Here is a 21,966-nt window from a genome sequence, read left to right on the forward strand (position 1 = left end):
AATAACAAAATCATGAGACATATATTGAAAAGTATACTGAAACAGCGTGTTTAGCCTACATGAAATATGCTTTCTTTAATTTTGAGTTATGGGGTGAGAATAAAAGAAAGAATGTTTTATTTAATAAAAATTAATGTTTGATGCCCATTGATGCTCAACTCATACCGTCTAAATCGTCAGAATCTTTCTAATCTCTCATCTTCACTCTGTCCTGTCCCCTTCCTTCTCCTCTCTCTTCTCCTGCTCTCCTCTCAACAACCTCTATCCTCTCCTCTCTCACCTGTCCCTCAACTATGTACTGGTCCTGTCTTCTCCTACCACAATCGCTGCTTTTACATAGCTTACATAAATAATAGGCTAGATTAGGCTACGCTTAACTGATATTTCGTTGCATTTGCTGTTGCTTTGACTGGCACTTTTTAGGTGGCTGGAGGAACATTAACGCAAGCTAGCATCGTTAAACTTTCGGTTCAGCCAGCCAAAAAGACGGTCGCTCAGTCAGTCAGTCAGTCAGTCAGGGCAGCGACTCTGATTCACATGTTGTACTCGCGCTTGTGGTGTGAGCCGTTTCCTTGACGATGCTTGCTGACTGACTGACAGCAGCGCGTAGGTTACGTAGATGGAGGCTCCGCTTCGGATCAAACATAGGCTAGACTACTGGGTGCATGTGTAGCTCCAAGTCATGTTTCTTCACTTTATTTTTTTTAGAAAATGTTACATATTTATCAAACTTCAACTATATTTTTTTCTTGGCCGATCAGACAACTGCATGAGGCACTTGCCTTTTGGGTTTACTGAGTTTACTGGTCCGGGGAAGCAATAGGCTAGCCTACCTGACTGCTCTCAACATCATTCTACTTTCTGTTCCTCTTCAAATATTGTCGGGAAATGTAGGCTTTAGGCTTTAGGATCCGCCAGTTGTCATCAGCGAATGATAAGACCAAATAGGCCAGAGGGGCAGGAGCTGTCGGGGCTGCTGTAGCTCAGTTGGTAGAGTGGGTCGTTCAATGATTGAAGGGTCAGTGGTTCGAATCCCAGCTCCGACTGTCCACATGTCGAAGTGTCCTTGAGCAAGACACCTAACCCCAAAATTGCTCCCAATGAGCAGGTTAGCACCTTGCATGGCAGCTACCGCCATTGGTGTGTGAATGTGTGTGTGAATGCACACACGCAGTCTTTTGAGTTGACCACAGAAAGCAGCATTCACAGAGCGCGCGGCCCAAGCTTTTGTTGAAAATAAAAATGCGGGCATGGCATTATCATGGTTTTGAAAGCACATTTAGACAGAAATATTTAGAAAGTAACATTTTTAATTCAAGACTTTAATATACAGTATATAGCCTAATTTGTATTATTATTTTTTATATCAAATGTATGGTGTGGCGGCAAGGATTGTGCCGTGTCAAACTTACCAGCGGAAACACTGCTATGCCTCTAGCTATCGTGCTTACCAGACCTGGATCAAAATATGATTTGAAAGGATTTAAATTACTTATGCGCTTGATTGTTCTTGTCTGGGATAGTGGAACCAATTGTCTTTTCCCAAAATGGCAAACCCCCACCCACCTGACACTCCAGTTAGACTCAAGCAAATCATGAATTAATTCAAATGATTTCATAGTATTTTGACCCAGGTCTGATTCATACTTACTTTTTATACATCATCCACCTGATTGTCTTTCCTCTGTCCAATTTCAGGATTACCTCAGCGAAGACACAGGTCTCTGCGGACGAGAGACTCACAATCTACTTCCATGCAGTCCTCTCAAAGGATTTCAAACTTGATCCGTCTGAGGATCGTATTTTCATCAGGGCAGGAGAGCACATTGGGACGTGGGATGACATTGGGACAGAGCTCTTTGTGACTAAGTAGGTAGACCAGTGGTCACTGCAGATTTAACCTGATACTTTGCTAATATAGATTTATATGAGGACAAAAAGAAAATATCTCCTTTGATGTACAGTGTTAGTGCACATCAATGATTCGTTGCACAAGTGCATATGTAAAGTCATTTCGTTTCAACCTGTTTTGTTATCCCCTATATTTGCAGGGACCTTGGAGAGCATGGATTCTTAGTTGAAGGCAATCTTGTCACAACAAAGGCTAAAGCAGGATCTGTGTCCATACCGTACAAGTATGTTGTCTACAAGTACAAAAAGGAGAAATACGAGTATGAGTACATCTACAAACTTGATTCCACACACCCTACCAATAGGTGTCTCTTTGTGAAATCCCATCTGCTTAATTCAGAAGGTGAGTCCAATTTTCCAAGTTGACCAAGCCATACCTATTCTTGGTTTCATGCCACATGGATTACTCATGACTCCCAGCAGCTGGTGGACTTGGCATTGTATTTTGTGCATTGGATTATGTGAACGGCTATCTGGAATGCTATTAATACTATACTGCTATGTTTTGATTTCAGGTGACTGGCACCAGTATGATGACATTATCTGCATAGAGCCGTCCACAAACGTAATGAAACGCATCAAAGCCGCTATTTGGCCTGAACAGAGGAAGAGTGTCATCGAGGGCAGAGAGATCGCAGGAGAGATCATGCTGGAGACTATATTTGATCTCATAAGGAGCTGGAGTGACATCAATCTCAAAAGCTTCATCACTCAACTGAAACAGTTTTTCCAGATATATGCAAACCCCTTTGTGTATGAGGAAAGACAAAAGAGGTGGTCATCCTTGAAATACGATGAAGAGGATGTGAGTTTTGATAAATAATCTACAAATTGTTCAAATGCCACGCAGACCCCTCACCCATTGTAATACAATACGCTTAAAACGGTCTCCTGTCTTTGTCTCCTTTCTTAGGTCAGAAAGCTGCTGAAGCAGTTCATGCTGGTGAATGTGATTCCTCAGCTGCAGAAGGAGGGAGAGATGAAGGCTCCCTTCATTCAGGATCCTGTGAGAGCTGCCGTGATCATGCTGTACGTGTGGAGACAGTACGCACTCAAGATGGACAAAGGAGAGCTTTCCCGCCTCTGCATCGCCCTCACTCTGCCCAAGTTGCCTGAAAAAGAGTTTCTCCAGTATTGGACAAACTTTTCAAATGATGTCTCAGGTCTCCAGAAGTGGGTATTTGGTGTTGGCTTGAATTTTAGTGTCATGCTTCACTCTTGCTGTAATTTATTAACACTTAGTGTAAAACCCAGATGCCACAGTAGATACTGTATGGCGTGCAGCTATTACATGCATGCAGCTATTCATTATTTTGTTGTGTTTCAGTGGGTTTGTGAGCGTAAAGCTGATATGTTCTCCTTGACAGCCTGCTGGAAATGCTGACTGCTCTGATCAACAATGTGAAGGCAGAGGGGATGCCACATTGGATTCTGGCCATTCCTCTGCTCCACTTTCTCAAGGGCTCCTCCAAACCCTTCCAGCCACCCTCTGTCACCAACAATCCCAGATATGAGCCATCCTGGGCAGGCCTTCAAGGACTCAAAGTGGGAAACCCTTCATTGATGACCAGCCAGGACAGGAGGTACAGTAGTTGTGTCCATCTGCATACGATACTGGCAAATAACACTCCTCTCACCCGCCAGAGCATGTTGACTGTCTGAATTTAACTTTATTCCTTTTCTTTTTAGGGCAATATTGAACCTCATGAAAAAGAATAGCCATATGGTGGAGATGGACAGACTTACAGGCCGCACCTGGATGTGTGTGATGACCTTGGATGAACTGGTAGATTGCAGCTCGATCATCAACACTGAGCTCCTGGACATGCTTCATGTCTTCAACCTGAGAGCCCCTTCGGAAATTAGCTTTAGCAACTATGAGGTGAGGCAAAGCCCTTTTGCGTAAGTAGACTAAGAGAATGTCAAAGACCCGTTATGAGATAAATATTGTGTTCCGCCTTGCAGAAAGTGTCCGACACGCTCTTGCATGTTCAAGGTCGTCTCATTGAGGAAAGATACAGGTCAGTTACCTACTCACTTGACATGATGGAATTATTCTGTAAATGGTGAAAAAAAAAAGTTAACATAACGTTTGTTTCCAAGTTTGTGTCTTTGTTCAATGGTCTGAACATCCACTGTTAATTTGTTTCCAGTCACTACAATGAGGTTTATGGGAGAGAGTGCCTGGCAACAGCAGTGAAACTGCTTGACAAGATCTGCAAAGCGATCTCCTATCAGAACTTCACTGACATCCCTGTAGCAGCCATGAATCTGGTCACGTCAGTCTCAGACTTTGACCAGTCCCAGTCACAGGTACAGTACTGAAAGATAAAGTCACTGCCAACCAGTGATTCATTTAGACCAGGCATTTGCAAACTGTGAGGCGGGCCTCCCCAGAGGTGCCCCAAAGAAATGCAGGGGAGGCGCGGAGGGATGGTTGAAAAAAAAAAAAAAAGGAAAACATTTTTTATTTTTGAATTTTCTATGGGTTTTATGAATGAAACGTGATTTTAAAGGTCAGAAAATCGAAATAAATGGGCGAGATGTATACTAAATTTGTGGATAGTGCAGAGAGAGCCTCACCCCGCAGGCATTAATGTATTGTGCGAAAACGTCATAACGTGAACTAGCAAGAGGTGCCACCGAGCCAACTTAGCTGTGTAACGTTATGAGCTAGCTAACGCTGCATTGCAAAATGGACAAATTTGGGGGGTTGGGGGGGGCGCGGGTGTGTCACTGTTTTCAGAGGGGAGGCCCACATTGATGGAGTTTGGGAACCCATGATTTAGACCATTGCCCATGATTTACAGTGGACATGGATATATGGCAAGTATGTAAGGATATTTATAGATAAGATTCAGTTTTAATACTGCCCCTCGCACAGGCCGATAACTAGGACTGCGAAAGGATGTCCCTCTAGGTTTGATAGTCTAGTCTGTGACAAAAACATCCCGGAGACCAACTTTTAATGCAAGCTTGCATGTAGTCTAACTCCCAGAGAGTTGAGGATCAAAATACAAAGATACATTCAGACACAGTTTCCTTCATAATGGCGAATAAGCAAGGTGTGAGCTCATGCATTGCCTTATTTTGGTGAATAAGCTTCCCATTCACATAATTCTGAGCATACTATTAATTTTGCCTTTTTGCTCATTAAACTTATCTGCTGTACTCCACTCCCACCTCCTCATCTCCTGTCTGCTACATCTTCCCTAATCTTATTTTTTTTCTTTGATCAAGATGGACAATGTGCATTAATGAACAGAATTATAGCCAAAAGGCTATGCCTAAGTTAAAAAGGTTTCCTGTAGATTTCTCATCCTGTCCGTTTTGTATATTCTGTGACCTTTTACTGCTTGCACCTGCACACACACAAGCAACTCTTAACAGTTATTTTAAATGCTATCAGTTCTGTACAGCTAAAAAACAGAAGTGTTACAAATACATTTGTAGCCCCAATCTTCTAATCTTATCCATGATTTATTTTAAGCATGCTCCCCTGTTGAGGTAAATCATTGTTAGGCTAAAATATATGCTGAAAAATACCCTTGTTGCTATTTGCACTGTAATGCACTAGAAACATTTTATTGATTGATAAATATTTAGCTTATATTCAGTTAGCAAACAGATTTTAATAATCAACAGACTAATCTAAACGTTTTTAGTTTTTTAGCAGCCTTAGTGATAACAAGCTATACAGATGTGTATTGCCATTCCGGTTTTCTATCTCTAGTTACATAATATATTTAAACATATAACTCTATGTATTTACACATATCATTGGTATTTGACGGCTGATTTTTGATAACAAAATGAATGCTTTACTTTTTTGAAGGCGACTCAGGAAGTGGATAGGGATCATACACAAGCTAAAGACCTAGAGCTGCTGTATGAGGCCATGGCCATCATGAGGGCCTGGATCAGCCACTCCTTCAGAGGCAAATTGTTGAGCAGAAATGTCAACTCCTTGTACCTCAAGAAAGATTTCACCTCAGAGATTGAGGTGAGATGATCTAAACTATGCCCTCTCTTATTGCCTGAGTATTGCCTCCTGCATCCCGAACTACTCTGTCAATCGTCTGTTGTTTTTTTGCTGAAGTTCATCAATGAATGCCATATAAAAAAATCACGTAAGTTCTTTTTTTTCATAGATGTGGAACAACATTCTCTCTCTCAAGTTCAAGAATGAGGATTTCACAAATGAATGGAGACAAACCTTCACAAAAGATTTAGAGGGCAAATTTCAACAGGTAACAGACGAAACCAGCATATACAGTACTTTAATATGTGTCTCTGGTATCCATCTGAGTTATGTCTAAAACATTTAAACCACATTTTTAGGAGGCCCACCTGGATCAAATTGAGGTCTACTGCGTAAAGATGGAGGAGCTGAATGACTCTCACCCACACGTAGCCAGGAGTATTGAGAAGTGTGCCCTCGAAGCTGTCACCACCTTGTGTCAGGTATGGAACTATTGGTGCGCCTAATGCATTTAATTGCCCGGTCCTCACCCACATTTGAATGTGAGGTAAGTGATGATGGTGTTTGTGTGGAGCATAGCTACTGTAAATAAGACTTAAATCATGTTCTTTGTTTTATGTTTTTCTGCTCATACAGAGTAAGTCTGAAGGCAAACTTTTTGAGAGGGTCACAATGACCACATCGAGCTGGAAATTTGGAAAACTCATCTCTGCCTTAATCGAGAAATCTTGGCCAAAAGACCGCCTTGGTCGATACACAGGAGAAGAGGAGGTAGTCCTTCAACACCTTCTCTCCTGGACTGCCGCCAGGAACATATTCCAGCTGCATGGTACATGCACCAAACTATTGACTGTCCTTGTAGCGGTGTCACTCCCATCCTACCGAGGCCCATGAGGCCAATTTCAGTGTCCCAACTCTCACTAAATATCAATTTTTGTATTATTATTTATTTTTTATTAGGTCCCGATCAAAAGCTGATTGAGCATCTAACCGAAGTGGCTAGAGAAAGGATTGCTGTAGCGATTTCATCCTTCACAGCCATCACCAACCAGCTAATCCATGGAAACATCAAGATTAACCTGCTGAACTACATCCTGGAGAGGAGGGATACGTTCACAGAACTGCTTAAGATAGGTGGGTCTAATATTGTTGTGTTGTCTTCATGCAGTAGTTTCATTTATATGATGGATAATATTTGAAGGGGCCTCCTCCTGCTGACGTGACTGTGACCTAATGAAACAAATGGCTTGTAATAAAAAATAAAAAAAATATTTTCAGATTGTCTCTCGGAGAATGAGCGATACAAGGATAGCACCCCCATGAGGCGGCTGCTGCAGTGGAGGCAGAACGAGGTGAAGGCTGTGTACCATGAAAGGGAGCTGGTGGAGGTCTTGCTGACGATGAGTCGCAAACTTCTGCAACATATCCGAGGTGTGTGCCTTTGTAAGGGAGAATGAATGAATGACTGACGAATTCATGAATGAATGGATTTATGGTTGAATCGATCGAATCACAGATTTTCTGGATCATTATAGCATGCTGATGGGTTTTAATGATGTAAATGTGTTGCAGTTGATTTAGAAGAATTGGAAGGACGACAACGAGTGAACATTGAGACCATGACATTAGACCAGTTTATGGAGGTTCATCCCTTTGAACAGCTGGCTTCTCCAATAGCTGGTGAGGTCACATTATTCGACCTTAATGAAGAGGTACGAGCCATGGCAGGGGTTCTGCTTACCTACAAAGACAGCTTCATATTTAAAATGTGTTGGGAGGAGGCGGCCAGAATACTGGCCAGTGGAGATCCTGATGGTGATGAACAACAAGAGGGAGAAGCGGTTGACTTCATGGTAACGCTAGAGGAGATTTATCATGACATTTTCCAGCCCTGCTATGCTCACTACCATGAGATCTACAAATGCCTGAAAAAGGGAAGTCTTAGGCTTGGGGAGGTTGATACCCTCTTCAAGGCTTACAAGGGCAGGTACGAGGAGCTGGTCAAAGACTTGGAGATCATGTGCAAAATCGACAACTCCAACGACAAACAGTGGATCCAGAGACGGGCCCAGCAGATCGAGCAGTACCATGAGCTTCACCTCGCTGTGGAGTCGGCTCAAGTCATCATGCTGGTCAAGGAGACCCTTCACCTTCAAGGCGACTTCCAAGTCCTGCAGACTCTGCTAGAAGTTGTAAGTGACCTCTCTCTTGTTCTTTTGCATGTCTTCCATCCCCACAGATTTAATAACAGCTCTCAATACTCATCAGCTATTTTTTTTATATTGTTACACCACTTCCAGACGCATGCTGATTTCAGGAGGGAGCATCTGAATCGTATAGACAATGATCTGATGCAGGCTAAGAGGGTTCTGGTGGACATTACAGAGCCTCGCAGAGTGTGCCTTCAGGAGCTCGGCCTCAGAAGAAACTTTGTCAACTGGGTAAAAGAGGCCCTCGAAGGTATTGTCAGATAATTGCTCTTTAGTCTTTTTGCAATGTTTTTTCCCCCTCATAATTTAGCTGCATACATATTTGAAACATGACAATGGCTTATGTCATTCCAGATATCAATGAGCTGAAAGTGTTTGTTGACCTGGCCTCCATCTCTGCCGGAGAGAATGACCTTGATGTTGACCGAGTAGCCTGTTTCCATGATGCTGTCCTTGGCTACTCCCCAATGCTGTATGAGTTGAAGCTAGACTCAGGTTTCCAAGCCCTCAATGATGTGCTGAAGAAGCTTTGGAGGGCACTGGAGAATGACTGCAACCTCCCAAAGAAACTGGTGAGAATAAAAGGAGAAACTTGATCTTGATTTTGGAGGTGCTGTTAAAGTTTAATTGACCAGTCAATGTTTTTATTCCAGAGAGACACTGCTCGCCACCTTGAGTGGTTGAAGACTGTGAAGGACAGCCATGGGTCCGTGGAGCTGTCCTCTCTCTCTTTAGCATCTGCTATCAACAACAAGGGCATCTATGTCATCAGTGCACAGAATGTAAAGAAGGTAAACAGAATTACTAAAAAACAGGATGTTCCGTAGAACGCTGCCTATTATTGAGAGGGAGAGTGAGCATTTTTCTGTTTCTTTAACCAGCTGAGCATGGACACAGCCCTGAAGCTGCAGATTCCAGAGGACCACGAGGGGGGGCAGGAAATGCGTTGCTACTCTCTTGAGGACCTGAGGGAGCTGCAGAACAAACTCATGCTCATGTCAGGGAAGGGGGACCAGGGGCAGTGTGAGGTGGACCAATTTGCTGAGGTATGTCAAAACAACTAATAGGGTTGGGCAATTTTCCGGTATTACGGTACACCGCAATGCTTTTTTTTCCTTCTTTTTCTCAGGCCTTGCCTACATTTCTAAATTAAACTGATTATTCTTTAGTATTCATTAGTAACTAACTAGTAATTTGTTATTTGGCATAAATTATTCTTTGTTATTTTATTAGGATAGACTAGGCCTACAGTATATGATTTGATTTATTTTCAGGCTGCCTAGTAGGGTTGCAAAGGGGTGAAACATTTCCGGTAAATTTCCGGAAACTTTCTGGAAATTTTCCAAGGGAAGTTAAGCTCAGGAATTTTGGAAATTTTGACCTTTTTTGTAGCCTATAACAACTTTTTTTCAACAATTTATTTTATTTTATTTTATATACTTATTTTAGGATTTTATCAATTTTTCATCCAATTTGGTAGCCAATTGACCCTGACCCAATAGGCCACTCTGGGATCCGGCCATACTTGGATCTGGCAAGACCACCGGTTCCCGGTGGGCAGCTGCACTGGAACACAATGCATTAGACCGCTACACCACCACAGACCCCTATAGCAGGGAACTTAAATGTAGCCTAGTCAGGGAAAAAACATAAAATGCAATTCTAGATCTTGCAACATGATCTTGGTTAAAACAAACTGATTTAATGCAAATTCAGTTGAATTTCAACCCAGTACTGTGCATTTATCCATCACAGGTGCAGTGGCATTCTTCCATCACATGCACAGCAAATCCCTAGAATCCTGCACACCAAAAGAGGGCTGTAGAATCCACTCACAAATAGACTAAGCAAAAAAATGTATCTTTAAAATTTGTATTAGAAATGTCTGCTTATGACAATACAAAATGTTTATATTTATGTCTGTTTATGATGAGGTATATACAGTTGGTGGGTCATTGACGGATAAGACTTTTGAATAGGCCAATTTTAAAACACTAAAAATAAGGATATATTTGGCCATTGTTCAAACATTTGGAATGTAGTGTACACATGCATTTATGCAAAAACCCCTAATTAAGAGATTTTAGTGTTTTTAAAGTTGAATTAATAGCACACGGCTTAAAAAAAAGTCATTTGGGGCGACCGTAATTTATCTCAAAATTAACATATTTCCTTAACATTACTAATATTTTAACAAGTATCAGTAATTAAATAAACAGTTTAAGAAAGACAGGCTTGTGTATCCTTTCATTTTTTGTAAACCATGATTTTATAAGTTTATTCTATAGTGGCAGTGTCTCCCTCGTAATGCAGTTACAATACCAATTTTTACTCTAAAAGCCATAAAACTGATTTAAAATGTGTACAGATAGTATTTACTTAAGCATAGTATACCATTGATTAATATTTGAGTTTAAACTGATGGATATTCTATTTTGAATTTAGTACAGATATTGCCAAACGCTGGTTACCCCACATGACAGATGGTCGCCCCAAATGATGAGAAAACGGCTTTACCACCGTTTTGGTCATACAATGGATGTGGGTGGGCACCGTGAAAAATCATCCAAAAAACATGTTAAACTCTCAATTTCAAAGACAAGAAACTCACCAAGGTGTTAGTTGGCGTTCTGACATATTATTCGCCATAAAGTAAGATTCTAGTTCATCTGGAAAGGCTTTTTAAAATATTTAGCATAGAAGGGGTAAACATGCATTTTCCCTTTACTACTCCTTTAAAAACATTAAACATTTCAAAAGTTAAAGTGCAATGCACATTACATGCTTCAAGAACATGTCAATAAAGGTCCATTTTTGTGTCCTTATCATATCATCATTGGTTTTGTCAATGTATGAGAAAGAGAAGGAGGATTAAGCACAGCGGTCCATGTAGCCTACTCTAACCATACAGTACATTTCCATCTCAGTTTGCATTACATGGCTGGTGCGCATTACCCTTGTTATGCTTAAATTATGCTAGCCAGCAAGTTCACAAGCAGGACTGGCTTTATCCAAAGCGACTGTAATACCACTCTACTCACTACTACTAATAGCCGGAGTGCACCTCCTTTCTAAACAAATTCCCTAGTATAAATAGACCCTGGTATAAATAGCCCCAAAATTCCCAGTTTATTCCTATTAATTCCTGTTAATTCCCATAAATTCCCGTTAATTCCCATGGAAAGTTTCCAACTTTGAATATTCCCGGAATTTTGCAACCCTACTGCCTAGGCAAGGCAAGGCAAGTTTATTTGTATATCACATTTCAGCAACAATTCAAAGTGCTTTGCATGCGACATTAAAAGCATCAAGACAAAGTGCAACACATAAAAGTTCATATAAAAGAAAATGCAAATCAATTAGTGAATGCTAGTTAATCTTCAAATTTTTACTTTGTCCTGTCTGCATGTTCCCAGGTTACGCAATCCTACAGCTGGTTCCAAACCCAAATTTCCAAAATTATACTTTAAATTCATCATGGCTTCCCCGAACATGTCGTTCACCTGGGTCACGCACTGATTGAATGGGCAATGTCTAGAAAACTATTGCAGCGATCTTCCCTGTTGTGAACTTTTTAACACAGTACATGTCTGTATGTGTTCCGATTTCTCTAAAATCTGGTAAAACATTGGTTAGGTGTAACATGGTTTCCACCTTATTCCATCCAAATGATTTAAATGCATTAAATTGCATACACTGCCATTACAACAACATTTCATTTTAATCATAAGCATCTTTATTGTGTGGCTATAATAGGCCTAGGTAATAATCAAATAAAAATAACATGAACGCCTAACGAGTGATGGCAAATGGGCTGCGCATTCAGTTCTGTCCAAATTGAAAAATGTAGGCTAAAGCCTTTAAGGTCTTGATCTTAAATGAACAGCAACAAAAACAACATAAGATTAAAAAAAAGATTTTATTGTATAAAATATATTATAGGTGTTTGTCGCAATGTCGCGTCTATTTCTCATCCGATACGATGTGTGTGCTATATGTTAGGCTTTCATGATTGGCATGTGTGTGATGGCCTATTTATTAAACTTCTGGTTAATTTCAAGCACATATAGTGGTTGAGTGTTGTACTACCGAGGGGATTCTCTCTCCACAGAGATTTTTTTTCCAGCGGGCTGATAATGTGCATTGGAAGGGGAGTGGGAACTGGGGTTAAGGGCTGTGGTCATCTCCCTGCAGCAGGGGTGCCCAATACGCGATCGACCAGTAGGTCGCAGAAGCTATGCTGGTAGATTTTGATCCATTCAAAAGAAAAGCCATAAAAAAGGCGACTTGATGATGCGCGTTGAAGTTGTGTGTGCAGAGGCAAGCAGTCACATCACCTCTTGTTTTCCAAATGAGCAACCTTTTCTTCCTGCTACTTTGTAGATTACAAGTGAGACCTGCAGTTTAGCTGTGTTTTAATGATTTAATCATGTGTGGACTGATTTCATCATTGTTTAGACGTGTATGTGTAGCTGATAGCTGATAGTGAGCTAGCAAAATCAATCAGAAACTCAAAAAATAAAGATTATGCAACCCCCGGCACTAAAAGGGGAAACACTACAGACGTATTTATAATAATGATAATGAGTGTTACCTGCATCTTTAGCCTGGCTCTTCTGCTACTATCAGCGTTAGCATTAGCCGCTTCTCTAAATCAGTCAGACACGCTGGACTGTTTCACATTTATTTTTAAGTTATCATGAATGTGAAACTTGTGTTTCATGAGGTTGCTGGTGTTACCCCCTTTGGACACAACTAACTTTTTACATAAATTGCATTTAGCACCGTCGGTACTGTAGATTTGCTAAAGTATTGTTTTGCCTTGTCCGCCACTATGCCTACTTCCTCGGGAAATAAACAACAATTAAACATCACCTGTCACCAGCAGCTTAGTCATGATTAGGGGACGGATGCCAGCTGTTGGCTGATTCATGAAATGAATGTGGCTCCATCTCTTCATGGAACAAACGTGTTAAATACCGATAGCAGCACTGTTTGTCCATGAGCTTATCAATATTTCAGTAATGACCCAATAACATACCGGTTCCAAAAAATACTGCCTCCCGATACCTCTCCCTAGTCATATGTAGGCGGTAACATTACTCATACAAGTCTGGGCATTCTATTCTATCTTCCCGCTTGAAGTCAACTAAAGTTTCCCCAGTCACTGGATTATTGTCTCTGTCTTGTTCTCTATTTTAATAATCATTGAAGTCTAGATGTTAGGTTACACCAGCTAGTTTTGGGCAAGCATGGTCATTTGGGGTTTCACTGTAGGGTACTTGAACTGGCTAGCTGGTAACATTTCGAGAATACAGTTCAATTTATTTAATTTATTCACCGGCACCTGCTAGCCTAATGTTAGAGAAATGTAAGCATACAATTCTCTGTCTGCCATGTGGGTGCTCTGTCTTCTTCAAATATTAAGAACCACCGTGCTATTGACTAATCTTTTTTAGAGTAGTGTTAGCTATGTTGTTTTGACATTGACAGTGTGCTGTTTGCTGTAGTAAATTTGAAATTTTCATACTCCTCCCCCTTGGATGATCTTGGAAAAAACATAAAACAATAACACTGTAATACCGAGTACCGCAGTTTTTTTCTTTTTCTTTTTTTTTTTTTGGGGGGGGGGGTCTTTTAAAGGTTTAAAAATGTTGATATCACCCAATCCTAGCATCTAATCAATTCTCAGTAAACATGCTTTATAAGGGAGGTGTGCCATGTTTTAAACAACATGAGTAGTAAGCATCAAGAGTAATAAGTGATGGATCACTTTCTGCTCTTTTTCTCAGGTCTTCGCCGGGGTTCAAAGACTAGCTGTGGCATTCATTGCCCTTTATACTGCAGGGAATCCCCTTTTCCGACACTGGGAGGCCCATATCACCTGTAACTCAAGCAGCAACGTTCCAGGGGTTATTATGGACTTCCATCTAGACTGTGTCATCACTGTCATTATGGTGGAGGGAAACGTGGTGGAGCAGCTTCCTGAACTGTGCAGGAAAATGGAGACCTGTCTGAAGTATTGGGAGGACTTCATAGATAAACAGAGATCTCATTTTTACCACCTGAACTACTACACCGCCGAGCAAATTGTCTACCTGTGCAGTAAGTTGACTCAGCAGAAAATGACCAGTTTGGAGGACCAAGTTCTCATGATGCTCTCTTTTGTCAAGCCCAGCTGCAAAGCCTCACATATGAGACAGGTGTGGCATGTGCTTCAGTACGAAATCCTCACCAAACCACCAGAGCAAAATGAGGACATTGACTTTCAGACCTTTGTTGAGGTGTCGAGTAGTGTAGAGAGAAGTCCAGTATTCATGGTTGAGTCGGATCCCCCAGACAATCTGCCAAGTCTTGTGGAACAAGCTAGTGGCACAAGGAAGCTGGATTTGATGTGGAATGCTTACATGAAAGACATGAAGAACTTCCTCCCTAATACCCTTGATGTCAGAAGCCTTGGAAGACTTCTGGAGCTACTGGCCAACGATGATGACAGGATTGAAGATGTCTCTGATGAGAGGAAGGAAAACCTCATTGTGAGAGAGATGCCCAATGGTCTAGCTGTCGGGAACCCAAACCTCATTGTGTGTCCACACGACGAAGTCTTGACATCCTGCATCTCCATTTACATGACTAGCAAACATGAGCCACTGCCCACTTACGATGAGGTGCTCTTGTGCAACTCCTCTACGCCTTTCGAGCAGGTGGAGCTTTTCCTCAGACGCTGCCTTACCACAGGCTACAGAGGAGTGAAGATCCACACCATGCTGTACGGGGATCAGCTGACCTACGAAGTGAGCTCCAAAGTCGAGAACTTCTTTCAGCAAATGAAAATGCAAAGCAGGAACGACTACAGGCTTGTGATCATCTGCAGCTCAGACAGAGAGCATGCATACCTTCCCTCAGCCTTCAGCCAATACAGATTGCACATGGTGCCCCAGGAGCCCTTGGGGATCATTCAGAAATACCTCAACAGACACTTCACTGTCCCAACAGAGGAGTGCAGTGCTGCTGCCGTGTTTAAAGACAGACTGTGTGTTGGAGTTGTGTCATCTGAAAGAGCTGGTGTCGGTGAGTGTGTTATGCATATGAGTATTTGTAAAGGGCTGTGATGTACTGTCCATGATTCTAGTCTGATGACCTGTTTTTTTTACTTGAAGGTAAATCACTCTATATCAAGAGGATGTATGAAAAACTGAGGCAAGGCACCAAGAAACCCTCACTGCTGAAATGTATCCGCTTGATTGAGCCAAAGGTTGATGAAAACATCATTCTTCAGTCTCTGCTCAGTACCCCCAAGAAAACGGAACTGACCATCTTCCAGTTTGATGTCACATCCTCGGTAAATACACATATTTAACAAAGCGATGGGGGTTCTAAATATTTATATAAAGTATAGGTGTTTATTTTATTAAATGTTCCAACAGGTGCAGAAAGGCCTCTATGAATTCCTGTTCAAACTGCTGGTCCTGCGTTACTTGATGGACTCAGAGGGAAGGATGTGGAAATGCAGTGGCAAGCAACTTTATGTCATCGAGATCCTACAGTCACCAGTGAAGTTGCCTATAAATGCCTTGAGAAAGGTATGGTTTTAAGTCTCTTGTGTTAAAGATTGTACATTTACATGTTGTAATGATGTGAGACCTTCACTTTTTGTGTTTTTCTGTGTTCACAGGGTCCAAGTGCGAACTCCACATTTCTGGATGTGTTCCCGACAATCACTTGCCGTCCTCCAAAAGAGGTTCTGGAGCTGGAAATGAGGATGCAAGAAGATCAGTCCATCCATGTGAAGTCAGAGGACCCGCTCATGGATGATCAGGAGTTCAGAAGCGGAGCTTTTCAAAGACCATACCAGTACCTCAAACGGTTCTATAACCATGAGGATCTTGATACCTTTGTGTACAAGGGAGTTGAAGGGACATATGGAGAATGTCTACAGATGCTCCTCATGCACTGTGGAATCATGGACCCATCATGGGCGGAGTTGAGGAACTTTGCATGGTTCCTAAACCTTCAGCTAAGGGACTGTGAGACATCGGTTTTCTGTGATCCCTTGATCACAGGGGACACACTTCAGGGATTCAAGACCTTTGTGGTGAACTTCATGATTCTGATGGCAAAGGACTTTGCCACTCCATCACTCAGCATCTCTGATCAAAGTCCTGGGAGGCAGCTGATGGACCTAACTGGAGTGACTGATGAAGACCTGGCCCCATTCCAGATCAGGAAGCGATGGGAGTCAGAACCACATCCGTACATCTTCTTCAATGATGATCATGTGTCCATGACCTTCATTGGCTTCCACCTTCAACCCAATGAACAGAACTCTGTTGACGCCATTGATCCATCTACACGATGTGTGATCAGAAGGAACATCATGACGAGAGAGCTGTACGAAGGCTTAAAGCTACAGAGGGTCCCTTTCAACATTGACTTTGATCAACTTCCTCGAGGAGAAAAAATTGAACGCATCTGCAATGTTCTGGGAATCCAGTGGCCTCTTGATCCTGATGAGACCTATGAGCTGACCACTGACAACATATTGAAGATGTTGGCAATCCACATGCGATTCAGGTGTGGCATTCCCGTCATAATCATGGGAGAGACAGGTTGTGGGAAGACGAGGCTCATCAAGTTCCTCTGTGAGTTGCGGAGGAGTGGAGTTGCTACTGAGAACCTTAAGCTGGTGAAAGTGCATGGAGGAACAAGCTCAAACATGATTTACACCAAAGTCAGAGAGGCAGAAGTCATTGCATTTACCAACAAACAAGACTACGGCTTTGAATCTGTCCTCTTCTTTGACGAGGCCAACACCACAGAAGCCATCAGCAGTATTAAGGAGATCCTCTGTGACAACACCGTCGAAGGAGAACGTTTGACGCCCAACTGTGGCTTGCAAATCATTGCTGCATGCAACCCCTACAGAAAACACACCGATGAAATGATTCAGAGGTTGGAATCAGCTGGCCTCGGATACCGAGTCGGAGCTGAAGAGACGGATGAAAAGCTGGGGTCCATCCCTCTCCGCCAGTTGGTGTACAGAGTACAGTCGCTGCCACCTAGCATGATCCCTCTGGTTTGGGACTTCGGACAGCTCAATGATCATACCGAGAAAATGTACATCCAACAAATTGTTCAGAGGGTGGTTGCTACCAACACAATCGGTACAGAATATGTCGCAGTGATCACAGATGTCCTGTCCACGTCGCAGAGGTACATGCGGACAAGGAAAGACGAATGCAGCTTTGTAAGCTTGAGGGACGTGGAACGTTGTATGCAAGCTTTTGTCTGGTTCTACAAACACCATGAGATGCTATTCGCGGAGCTTCAGCAGTTCAAGGAGAAACAGAATGCTGAAAGGGGTGAGAGGAACCAGAGAGATCTGGAGGAAAGGGATCCAGTCTTGTGGTCACTGGTGATAGCAGCTGGAGTGTGCTACCACGCCTGCTTGGAAAACAAAGAGAAGTACAGACGCAGAATCTGCAAAAGCCTACCTGAAACATACACTCCAGTGAAATTGATGCAAGAAATCTCGGTCATGCAGGATCTCCTTCTGAATGGAGTGCCTATGGGACACACGATTGCACGAAACAATGCACTCAAGGAGAATGTCTTCATGATGGTGATCTGCATTGAGCTGAGAATCCCACTCTTCTTGGTAGGAAAACCAGGAAGCTCAAAATCGCTGTCAAAAACCTTGGTTGCTGATGCCATGCAGGGCCAAGCTGCACACTCCGACCTCTACAAGAGGCTGAAACAGATTCACTTGGTGTCTTTCCAGTGCAGCCCTCACTCCACACCAGAAGGCATCATCAACACGTTCAAGCAATGCGGCCGTTTCCAGGAGGGAAAGAATCTGAAAGAGTACATTTCTGTGGTGGTGTTGGATGAAATCGGCTTGGCTGAGGACTCCCCTAAAATGCCTTTGAAAACCCTCCATCCGCTGTTGGAAGAGGGATGCATCGATGATGAGCCCCTACCCCACAAAAAGGTTGGATTCATTGGCATCTCCAACTGGGCATTGGACCCTGCCAAGATGAACAGAGGCATTTTTGTCTCCCGTGGTGACCCAGATGAGAAGGAGCTGATCAAGAGTGCTAAAGGCATATGTTCATCCGACGAAATGATTCTGGCCAAGGTCAGTGATTTCTTTCAGCCTTTTGCCAGGGCCTACCTGACGATCTGCCGTAAACAGGGAAAAGGCTTCTTTGGCCTGCGTGACTACTACAGCTTGATCAAGATGGTTTTTGCCATCACTAAGGCTACAGAACAGACCCCGAGTGCAGAGAAGATTGTGGAGGCTGTTCTGAGAAACTTCAGTGGCAGAGATGACGTGGACGCAGTCACCGTCTTCAGCAACAGGCTACAGATCAAACCAGATCTGGAGAGCATCAGCACCATTGAGCTTGTGAGAGAAAACATCAGAGCTATTGGTCAGGAGGAAGAGTGCCGCTACTTGCTGGTTCTGACTAAAAACTATGCTGCACTACAGATCCTACAGCAGACCTTCTTCTCAGAGACCTGCCAGCCTGAGATCATCTTTGGCTCAAGCTTCCCCAAGGACCAAGAATACACCCAGATCTGCCGCAACATCAACAGAGTCAAGATCTGCATGGAAACCGGTCGAACCGTTGTGCTCCTGAACTTGCAGAATCTTTATGAAAGCCTCTATGATGCTCTCAACCAGTACTATGTCAGCCTGGGAGGACAGAAGTATGTGGACTTGGGACTGGGAACCCATCGTGTCAAATGCAGAGTGCACAAAGACTTCAGGCTCATTGTCATTGAAGAAAAAGAGGTGGTCTACAGACAGTTCCCGATCCCTCTCATCAACAGGCTGGAGAAACACTACTTGGACATCCACACTGTCCTCAAGAGTGAGCAAAGGAGAATTGTCCAAGAACTAGAGCAATGGGTGGGAAAGTTCATTGCTCTCAACAGCCAACATGGCATGGCTCCACTGACGCACAAGTACCTGCCACCTGATATTTTCATCGGCTACCATTCAGACACATGTGCTTCTGTGGTCCTTCAAGTGACAGAGAAACAGAAGGGAGAGATGGAGGACACCACAGACCCCCAAAGAAAGGTACTGGATGAGGCAAAACTCATAATGCTCAACTGTGCCACCCCAGACTCTATTGTACGGCTGGACTGTGCCAGTCTCCCTAAAGTGGAGAGTGAATATCTGGCGAAGGTCTACTTCGAAGAGCAGAAGCACAGTTCTCTGCCTGACTTCATCTTCTCTCACACACATCAGACTGACCAGTGCCACTCCTCTTTCACAGAGGTAAATATTTATTGACTATTCATACTGTACCTAAACTCTATTTTTCTCAGTTGTCCATTTTACTTTACATCACTCATAATTCTTGATCAATTTCTTTACTGTAGGTGACAACTTTCTCCAGACTTCTGACAGCATCTGACATTGGACCGCTGCAGGAGGTGGTGCATAACGTGGAGCTTCTTGCCCTACAGCAGTTTGACACAGAGCACTCTTTCCTGAAGAAGATCAGGTCAGTTCTTAGCATATTTTAGACAAGACGATAATTTGTGAAATTCTTCTGTATGAATTGAAACTAACTGCTATACGTGGTCTGCCTATAAAACTCAATATTATTGCTTTAGGCATTTTCTGACTAGAGAAAATGAGAGACAGAATCCATCTGGCAACAGGATACTCATCATTCAGTCTGATTTTGATGAAGCATCCCACAGCGCAAATCTCATTGCATCAGCAAAGTAGGTCATGTCAAAAATATGTGCTTTATCAATCTATAGAACTAAATAGGGTTCTAACAGTTTGTCTATTGTTCTTAGGTACTCTGCCATAAATGAAATCGGCAAATTAAAAAATGAGGAGATGGGTGGCAAGGTATTTGTCTACTTTATTACCAAACTGCCAAGAATGGAAGGAGGAACTTCCTATGTCGGATTCCATGGAGGTAAGGTGTTCTGGAAATACATAGGCTATAATTAGGGGTGTAACGGTACGAAAACATCACGGTTCGGTACGTATCTCGGTATGGACGTCTCGGTTCGGCTCAAGAGCGGCGCGCCTGCACTACTCTGATTCCTTTTCTATTCTTTGAAAATGATCTTGAATCAATCTTTTTAATATAATTTTATTTACAAACAGCAATACCTTTCAGGCTGCATCACTGCCCCCCCCCCCCCCCCAAAAAAAAACAACAACAACATAACAAAACAAAAAAAGAATGTTGACCAGTGGAATAGCTTACAATGCTGTTTCATTTTCTTTTAAGTGTTTCTCCCTCATTCATACCCCATTTACCCCACTTCACTCAACCTTCATATTTTTGGCTAGAAAAATGTCAACACTGTCAGCAGACAGGGAAGAGTGACGATGTCCCCAGCAGTAGAAAAGGAAATAAAAACGAATAGCCTACTTAAAAATATGTTTTTGAATCAATTATTTGAAACAAATTAAATGCAATAAAAATTTAAACTAAATAATTTAAAATCTTTACTAAAAAATAAATCTGCCTTTTTTCCCACAGAGATATAGACTATGTGTGCAAACGTGCGTGTACAAATGAGCGCGCGCTGTGTGCAGCTTCGGAGTTTCATTTCTCTCATTGCAAGGACTATAGCCTACATTGGAACCTCTGTGATATATAAATTATTCCCTTAGCCTACCTGTGTTTCATTACGGTGTATTAGGCCAGGGGTTCCCAAACTTTTCAGCCCGCGACCCACATAATAACGGTGCCAGAGACTCGCGACCCCCACTATCCCCGGAGGTGGTTAAATGTCCGCGCGCACACGCACTACTAGGCCTACGCTATTCAAACACGGGCATAAACGGCACACAACACAAAATAACATAACAGCCTAACAACTATAATATTAATGTATATAGTAATTACATTTAGTAAGCTTACCTAATGCGATGGATGGGCACTATGCTTGGCGCACAGTAAGTCCAGTCTGGGTTTAATTTTGGAGACGGCAACTCTGAGATCATCCTCCACGTTCAGTCGCGATCTGTACTTATTTTTTATGTAGGTCAGTGCCGAGAAAGTATTTTCGCATAAGTAGGTAGATCCAAACGGCATCAGTACCTCCATTGCGGCCTTGGATAGCTGTGGGTATTCCCTCTCGACTGAAATCCAGAACTCAGCCAGCGTCTTGGACTGAAATACTGTCTTCAGGGATCGATCGCTTGACAGTACGTCCTCCAGGTCGGATCGCAGGTGTTGTCCAGATATTACAGTGAATGGTGATCTTATCCAGTCATATTGTTCCGGAGCCGTTTCCTCTGGGAAATACTTGTTAAAGCGTTCCAGGACGGCTTGAAGGTGGGTAGTGATAAACTTCTTCACGGTGTTAACGCTCAGTTCATTTTCCTCCATGAATTCGTCCAGCTCAGGAAACATATCCTTCCCATTTCAACTCGCGCAGTCCAATGTTCTAGTTTCCTCACGAATGTGTGGATTTTATCATTCAGCGACAGAATGTTTGTGTTTTCACCTTGCAATGACATATTAAGCCCATTCAGTTTGCCAAATATGCAAGACAAATACGCTAGCCTTGTTAGCCAGTCAGGGTCAGTCAGGTGGTCAGCGAGCTGGGACCTGTTCTCCATCAGAAATGAGCGCACCTCATCCCGCAGCTCATACAGCCGGGTGAGAACATTTCCCCGGGAAAGCCACCTCACCTCAGTATGGAACAGTAGGCCCTCATGCTCCGAGCCCAGTTCGTTGCAGAGAGTGGCAAACAGTCTGGTGTTGAGTGGCCGTGATTTTATATAGTTGACCATTTTTACCGCAGTATCAAGAACACTTTTAAGCAAGGGCGTAGGTTTGCGTATGGACGATCGGGACATGTCCCTACCAA

The 21,966-nt window shown here is 42.7% G+C and overlaps 1 protein-coding gene across 1 annotated transcript in view; it reads left to right on the forward strand.

Moving 5' to 3' along the window:
- LOC311309729 (E3 ubiquitin-protein ligase rnf213-alpha-like) overlaps positions 1-21,966 on the forward strand; it is a gene marked incomplete at its 5' end in the record, with an annotated part of 63,259 nt that overhangs the window by 19,611 nt on the left and 21,682 nt on the right. Inside the window, 26 exons of the mRNA XM_084439052.1 lie at positions 1,699-1,869; positions 2,052-2,254; positions 2,427-2,716; positions 2,825-3,084; positions 3,279-3,494; positions 3,601-3,793; positions 3,877-3,932; positions 4,065-4,224; positions 5,747-5,914; positions 6,063-6,161; positions 6,253-6,375; positions 6,530-6,722; positions 6,854-7,027; positions 7,172-7,324; positions 7,466-8,085; positions 8,194-8,353; positions 8,458-8,675; positions 8,757-8,894; positions 8,985-9,149; positions 13,896-15,174; positions 15,264-15,445; positions 15,531-15,686; positions 15,779-19,393; positions 19,498-19,622; positions 19,735-19,848; positions 19,927-20,051. Of these exons, the coding sequence (XP_084295178.1) occupies positions 1,699-1,869; positions 2,052-2,254; positions 2,427-2,716; positions 2,825-3,084; positions 3,279-3,494; positions 3,601-3,793; positions 3,877-3,932; positions 4,065-4,224; positions 5,747-5,914; positions 6,063-6,161; positions 6,253-6,375; positions 6,530-6,722; positions 6,854-7,027; positions 7,172-7,324; positions 7,466-8,085; positions 8,194-8,353; positions 8,458-8,675; positions 8,757-8,894; positions 8,985-9,149; positions 13,896-15,174; positions 15,264-15,445; positions 15,531-15,686; positions 15,779-19,393; positions 19,498-19,622; positions 19,735-19,848; positions 19,927-20,051 (9,356 nt within the window). The remainder of the gene's footprint in view (positions 1-1,698; positions 1,870-2,051; positions 2,255-2,426; positions 2,717-2,824; positions 3,085-3,278; positions 3,495-3,600; positions 3,794-3,876; positions 3,933-4,064; positions 4,225-5,746; positions 5,915-6,062; positions 6,162-6,252; positions 6,376-6,529; positions 6,723-6,853; positions 7,028-7,171; positions 7,325-7,465; positions 8,086-8,193; positions 8,354-8,457; positions 8,676-8,756; positions 8,895-8,984; positions 9,150-13,895; positions 15,175-15,263; positions 15,446-15,530; positions 15,687-15,778; positions 19,394-19,497; positions 19,623-19,734; positions 19,849-19,926; positions 20,052-21,966) is intronic.

Source organism: Borostomias antarcticus, assembly GCF_949987555.1.
Source record: "Borostomias antarcticus genome assembly, chromosome: 5".
Classification (NCBI taxonomy): Eukaryota; Metazoa; Chordata; class Actinopteri; order Stomiiformes; family Stomiidae; genus Borostomias; species Borostomias antarcticus.